Raw genomic sequence first — 7,867 nt, 5'->3', positions numbered from 1 at the left:
TGCTCAACTGAGTACCATTCATTTCATTAACATTGATAGCAAACAGCAGCATGTTATTCTTGTTATAACTGAATTTGAAATTAGTCTATGTACTGAAGTGAATGGTGCTAATTTTCAGTATCTTATTTCTTAGAGTCAATAAAATGTTTTTCTTCTATACAATGTTTCATTGCTCATTAGCATCTGCATCATCTCACTCAATTCTTTCAATTTACACTGCAAATACATATTTGCAACTTTTCATGTATTTTTCATGTGACAACAGTGGAATTTTTAATAAAATTGTCATGACTTTCTTATACTACTAAACAATTTTGTTAATTTGTAAGTACAAATTAATAAACTTTGTTCCTCTCCAAATCTAGTTCAAAATGAGATCTTATATGATATAATTTTTTTAAGGATACAAATCAAAATTTTCACAGAATTAATGTTAAACAGGATAGAATATTACAAAATTAAATGCACATATGATTTCAACAATTTTATTCTGAAAACTTAAATTCTTCTTTCTATTCCATTCTATAAAATGGAAATATTCAGATGATCATTGAAGGATTTAGGAAGGATTAAATGAATTATTATAAAATGATTTTTCCTAATTACAATGATATTCATTTTATATCTTTCTACAATTCTAAATCACTGTAATCACTACAGTTTCCACATTCTAAATGATTTCAAATGGAATGACAGAAAGGCACATTTTTGAAATATTACACAACAGCAAGGATAACACATTGAATCCTCTACACTGAAAAGTGTACTTAAAGATTAATTATGAAATAATCACAATATGGAATACAATAATACAAATATTTATCTTAATAAAAATCAACCGTTTATTATGTGAAATCTCTTAACATTGATATTGTTTTTTCAACAATAATTTTTTATGTAGCCACTAAAACATATTCTTAAATTTTTATGTGCAGTGAAAAGTTTATTTAAAAGTTCTTACAAATATTGTTGAACTTTCAGTGTCATGATCGTATCTTCATATCTTTACAGCTACAGTTACATAACTGTAACGAAGTATATTAAAATCAATCATTGTAACAATCAAATTAATTTAATACGATAAGATTATTACGGTTGATGGTTGGTTGTGTATTAATTTATATTTATCGGGTTAATGTGATGTGTTGTTGATCAAATTAAGTGTTACAGCATATAAAAAGCAATTTAAGTGAAGAAGTAATGCCATAAAACTATTTCTTGTGATGATTTTCACAAAGTTTTACAACTGAGACTCAAAGATGACTGATTTAAAATATACAATATAATGTATTTATATATATATATTTATATATCTTGAAATGTATGGAGAAGTTTAACTTAAATCAAAATCATCTTGTTCTTCTGGTTTCTGTACCCAAGTTCCTAAACCTGCTTTCATAAATGCTTTTCGCAGTTCTGTTTTTGCTGCTTGATAATGGGGAGCAGAGTTTTTGGCTTCAGAATATAACTGTGGTGGTTTCTTAGTCTTTTTCTTTGTGACGGATGAAATTTTACTAAATAACACACTGTAACGTTCGAAGAAGGATCTTTTACTTAATCTTGAAAATTCGCCATTTTCTAATTTTCCTGTAGTCGCATTGATAACTTCGGGTTTTCCAAATCCAACAATCCAGTTAACACTAAAATTTGGTGATTTTGAAAGTTGACGTGTTTCGGGATTTGTTATGCAACACATCTTAGGTTTGTTTAAACTAAAAGGTTTGGACAACTCACCCAAAGAATTTTCAAATCTGCCCCACATGGCACGAAGCATATGACCAGGATGGAATAAGCTTCCCAGAATAATACTTTCCAGATAAATAGGCTCAATAAAATAACTTAGTAGTGCTCCTTGTATGCCAACAATATTCCAAGCAGCAACTTTGTCTGAACATGACATAGTTAACAATCGTTGCTGACCTTGAATAATGCCATCCCAAGTTTGGATAGCATCCCCACTTTTGACAGGAATGGTTCCCTCTCCAGATTCTATTTTTGTTCTCAAAAGACCCCTAGTTTTGCGATTCGGATGATGATCAACAGGATTCTTAGAAGTTGCTTCTTCGTGTGGTGAAAATATTCTGGCATCACCACAAGGTGAAGTACTGATATAAAGATGAAATTTTATATTTGGTTTAAGACAATAACCAGCACCATTTTCATTTGGCATAAATATGGAATCTTCTTTCAAGCCAGCTGAAATCATTTCTAGATTGTAATACAAGAAATTTTTCAAACATCTCCGTGAAATGATTTCTGCATGACAATCATTTAAACAAACACCATTCATGCTGATATGTTCACCATTAATACATTTTGTGCCAGTACTGATACCAATGATTTTTATTTTATTCATTTCAGGGTCTGAAGTCATGGCAATTCCTGCCAACACTTTCCATTTTGCATACTCAACATTGTCGACCATCACTTCTTGAAATGTTTTGTGAATTACATCAGATATTTTATCTGCTATTGACTGTGGGAAAATAAATTCTTCTGGTAAAATTCCTTGGCTTGTTGTTGAAGTTACATTATAATTAATATTATATAAACTGCTTAAAGCAACTCTTGATACTGCAGCTTTTGCTAATTTTTTATTTGGACCAGACCCTTCAAACGTTGTTCCATTAATTTCAACACTCATTGTAAATCTTTGTGCGGGTAGAGCTACATTCTCTTTTACTAATATAAATTCAATTCCTGGATGTAATTCATTTAATACCATAACTGGATTCTTATCCTCAGCTTCTGTTTTAATTTTTTCTAATCTTTTTTCTGCTTCTTCTTTACTTAAATCCATTTTAATTTTTTTTCCTCCCTCAGACTGATTAAAAGCACCAGTTTCATTTTCTATATTATCACCTGTTAAATCACTTCCACAAACATCATCCAAAGCACATTGAGCAGCTGCACATTTGGCTAATTGCTTGGATTGGCCGCGACCTGTAAACTTTTGTCCACAAACTTCCACTGAAACAACAAATGTAGGATTATGAGGTGGACCTTCTCGTGATTCTATAATATATTGCAAACCTGGTTTCAATTCATTTAACCTCATTAAAGCATTTTTTGGTCTTGTAGTTTTTTGTTTCTTCCTCTTCTGACGTTTTGGAGGAGACTCTTGTTCATCCTCAGCTTTTCTTTTAATGGATACATTTGGAGCAGAATCTAGTCCATTTTCTTCCTTCATCTTTGTGAAATTACCTATTAAAAAAAAATTAAATTACATTTATTAAACTCAAATTTTTCCAAGTGTACTTAATATTTTTGAAGTCAATAAATTCTAAAAGAGTTTCATTTGCATTATTTTAAATACAAAAATGTTTAAAACCAAAGTTAAAGTTATAGTAAAATTAACAATAAATTAAATATACCCACATGATCAAAAAGTATTGGGAATGGTTCAATAAAATGCAAGATTTGAATTTATTCTTCAAAATTTATTTTGTTTCCTTCAAATTAATCCCCTCCCACTGCAATGCACTTAAGCCAACATTTTCCCTTGAAAAACGCTTTAAAAGTCATTTTTGTGAAACCCCTTTGGGACTCAGTGAATTTTGTTTTATGGCATCAATTGACTCAAAATAGTGACCACAAAGCAGAAATTTTAGTTGAAGAAACAGGAAAAAGTCACACAATGCCTTATAAGGCAAATACAGAGCTTGTGGAACCATATTTGTTGAATTTTTGGCCAAAAAACTCAGGAACAAGATTGTGAGCAGGTTCATTATTGTGGTGCAAAATCCATGAGTTTTCTCCCCACAAATTAGACCATTTTCTATGAATTTATTCACACAAATATGCAAAATGCTCAAATAATATTTATTGTTGACAGTTTGGTCAGTTGAAGGAATTCATAATGAACAATACCATGACAATCAAACAAAATAGTCAACATGTCCTTGATTTTTGACTAACTTTGATGTGGTCTTTTCAGTCTTGCTTTACCTTTCAAATGCCATTCACTCAATCGTTGAGCTGTTTGTGTCAAAAGCGTAGATCCATGTTTCATCACTCATAATGATGCATTTTAAGAACAATTCACCCCAAGGAAGAATTTCCTCAGCCACTTGAACATGTTTTTGGAAAAATTCAACATTTTTGGGATGATTCTAGAAGCAATGTACCACTGATACATACTCAATAACGTCCCTAACTGTTAAACAACAATCATCACGCACCAAACCTCTGACTTGAGTGATGTGTTGTTCATCTTCAACATAATCTCTGCCTTTCTTTAACATCTTGTATCACTCTAAAATTCTTGATTTTGAAAGACTATAACCACCAAAAAGACTTTTTTGTAACATTTCCAATATTCTTATGACAGTATTTCATTGCAAAAACAAAATTTAATGCACATTCTTTGCTCAATTAAACTTGATACTTTGAAAAATTGCCAGCACAAAAGTGCTTTACACACAAAACAAGTGTCTATTTGCAAATGAAAACAGATGATGACACACGGATTGCTGCTAGACGTTTTAATTCATACCAAATGACAAAAAAAGTATCATAACATCATCTTGCATGCTCACAATAGTATTTCACATTACAGCAGAATCCACTTATTGCCATCACTTTAAGATTCATCTATACTGATAATAATCAATTTGACTGAGTTACCCACTGCCATTCTTTAGCAATTTTACTAATTTGTTGTGAAAAATACATTTTGTCTTTAATTTTTTATTAAAAAGTGTGCAATTTCTCTTTGAAAATTTGTTTTCAGAATTGTTATCTGTCAAAATTTGTTTTTAAAACTCAAATAATTAATTATTTATATTTTAAGATTTTATTATTCTTACTTATTCTTATTACTTATTATTCTTTTATTGTCTGCTTGTTTTATTAGCTATGAAAAGGGAAAAGTATTTACAATATAAACAATAACCACTCTGCAGTAATCAATGGATATACCTGTCAAGGGCGATCACGTGGCACTGGAAAACAACGTCAATATCCACAAGAAAATTTTAGTCAAAAATTAGCACGAAAAAAAATTCACCTAAAAAGGAATTATGTGACAACAAAGAAAGATTTTTTCTTTACTAGACGTAACTGTTTAAAAATTTTTTCTGAAACGAACATGAAAAAAACGTGTGGGAAAATTTTTTAAAAATTTCCCACGTTTATTCTCCACTACATTGTGATAACGCCATATCTGACTAACCCTCACTACAAAGGATAAGAAACCAATGAAATGACATTCAAAAATGAGTGTTTACCGTCACACACAATCTGATAGTGGGAATTAGTTACAAACAAGCAATTATTTATTGTGACATTGTCACAATGCCAGGCTGCAATTTTTAATCATATTTTAAATTTATTTCATTTAAAATATATTCTCTCAACCTCAAATTAGTAGCAACTTACCCCTATACACCATACTTTTCCTTTAACAATAGTGATAGTCATCTAATACCTTTCAGGGAAAAATTTTTGAATTGAAATAACATATGACTTCCAATTTGAATTTGAAGTTCATATATAGCTAAATGGGGCCTCCAGCTCCTAAGGTTGTACCTTACAGCCCCTGTATATAAAATCTAAGACCAGATATCTATCTAATTCCATTCTTGAGATTAAGGAAAGACAATGGACAACAGTGGGAATTTATAGGTCTACAAGTTTTTCAAATTGTAGCCCAATAATAATTTTTTGAATTTATTTAACTACTCAAAATGTTAAATTATTCATATTCTTACATTCCAAATGTAAAAACTATTTTTAATAGACAGCTTTAGATTTTAATTCTGAAAATGAATTTTCAAAGAAGACAAAAATGCACTTTTTAAATAGAAAATAAATAGACAAAACGTATAAACCCACAAAATTCACAATTACTTTTTGTAAAAATTGCATTGATTTGAGAAATTCACTCATTGAGACAAATCAGTGAGTTTGCAATATGAGTAAGGTTCACTGCTGCTGAGAAGCACCTTTGCTGAAAGATTCAACACATTTTATTCTCAAAGTCACTCAAAATTTTTTAAATTCAATTTTCTTGAAAACAGTTGAGCATCACACTTTCTCCCTTTGAATAATAAAATAAAGGTTCATAGCAAGATCATAGCCAACAACAGGCCAGGCCCACCAATGGAATTTTAATGGAGCAAGGCATATCCACACAAACAGTATGACTGAAATCCCCAAGGATCACATTGTAAGCTCTCCTTGTGAAAGCAATTATTAAAATTATTAATATTTAACATTTAAACCACTGGTTAAGACCAGGGCTGTGGAGTCGTGTAAAAATCTACCGACTCTGACCAGGGGCGGACTTGTTACCGAAAGAGACCCTGAAATTCTGATGTCATCACATGAACTCAGAATAAAAGATTCAATAAATAAAGTTCTAATAAAGATAGAATGTAGAAACTTTTTATTCCAAAGCTAAAAGACTCCTCTAAGTAATATATAAATATGTATTTGATAATTTTTACTTTTCCGGGGAAAGTGTAGTGCTCGGTCAAAAAATGACCCTTCCCAAATTTTTACAATTTTGGACTCAGGACACCTCGAAATTTTGAGATATGCAACAGATTCGAGATTTTTTCTATATGTGTGGATGTTAGACTGTGTGTGGGGGCATGATTTTGTTCACCCATGTGAAGCCTAATTATTTCTGTGGTCAGAGTGATCAAAATCAGAGTCAGTTGGTTTAAAACAGGAGTTAGTTATTAAGCGTCAAAGTGGTTGAACTAAATAATACACATTCTAACATCTTAGGTGAGAACATCTTAACGGGTTTTACTGTACTATTATAAAATGACAAAAAAGCTTACTTTGACGGTAAAGACAAGTTTTATTTTTTTTATTAAATTTTGAACGCTAATAACGAGTAAAATATTCATTAAGAGATATGACACATGACCACTTTTATGTCTTCACCCTGTCGACCTTTAATTAAGAACCAAAATTTAATCATATTAATGCCCCTTTATACATAAGCTACAGTGCCACATTTCATTTTTTAAACTTTACCCATTCTGAGATATTGTTTAATATCTCAGAACAGAAATTAAACAAATTAGATGCCAACAAACACACACAATTTTTCCCCTTTTATTGACTTTTTTGAGGGGTTTGGGAGGTCTCCAAATGTGTAGATTTGCAAAAAAATACTTGGAGGATCGAATTTGACATGATTCCAATACTTTTCCGTTTTATACACATAACAAGTTGGGAAGTAAAAAGGAGTTGGAGTCTGCCTCACATTAAAAATGTATAAATTATAAATTAAAGAAAATAAGAAACTGAATTCTAATAGCTTATTCTAGAATTCTAGAAAAGAAACTGAGTTCTAACAGCTAAAATTCCCAACAAGTGAGGAACACAAGTGCATTATATTTTATCAGATCACACTAAAGTGACAAAATTAATAGGTGATACCAAACAGCTGAAGGAAGCATATTATTCTGGTAGAAAAGACTGATGGAGAGTGAAACATGAACAGATAATTATAACAAGGTTTAGTATTTTATGTATATAAACATCTCCAAACCCGATATACAATATAGCTACATACCAACAGAATGCCGAAAATCTATCGGGCTAGTTTAATGCTAATTATTAAATAAATTACGTAATAAATTTGGCACTAGAGGTAAGCGTTAGGCGCCATCTCTTATTAATATTAATAATTATAAATTAATTAATTAATTTAAATAATTTAGAACCGCTGGGAGAAAAAATCGGCCCGGAGCGGGACTCGAACCCACAACTCCTGCTTACCGTGCAGATGCGTTGCCAGTTACGCTATCCGGACCTCCGTTCCGATCTCCTCTTCCAGCGTATAACTATGTAACCATCGACGGTTATTACAATGCCGGCTGGGGACACATTCAGTGCCCACGTCCTA

General features: G+C 31.2%; 1 protein-coding gene across 2 annotated transcripts in view; it reads right to left on the bottom strand.

The window, feature by feature from the left end:
- Window positions 1–471: 471 nt before the first annotated feature.
- LOC111628307 (double-stranded RNA-specific editase 1-like) overlaps window positions 472–7,867 on the bottom strand; it is a 39,476-nt gene continuing 32,080 nt past the window's right edge. For both annotated transcript variants that reach the window (XM_023372068.1, XM_023372067.1), the window contains exon 3: window positions 472–3,204. In XM_023372068.1, the coding sequence (XP_023227836.1) occupies window positions 1,334–3,190 (1,857 nt within the window). In that variant the 5' untranslated portion in view covers window positions 3,191–3,204 and the 3' untranslated portion in view covers window positions 472–1,333. The remainder of the gene's footprint in view (window positions 3,205–7,867) is intronic.

Source organism: Centruroides sculpturatus, unplaced genomic scaffold, assembly GCF_000671375.1.
Source record: "Centruroides sculpturatus isolate CEXI.00-Female unplaced genomic scaffold, Cexi_2.0 scaffold497, whole genome shotgun sequence".
NCBI lineage: Eukaryota > Metazoa > Arthropoda > Arachnida > Scorpiones > Buthidae > Centruroides > Centruroides sculpturatus.
Note: the sequence above shows the minus strand (reverse complement) of the source record. Positions and strands in the feature narration are given on the sequence as shown.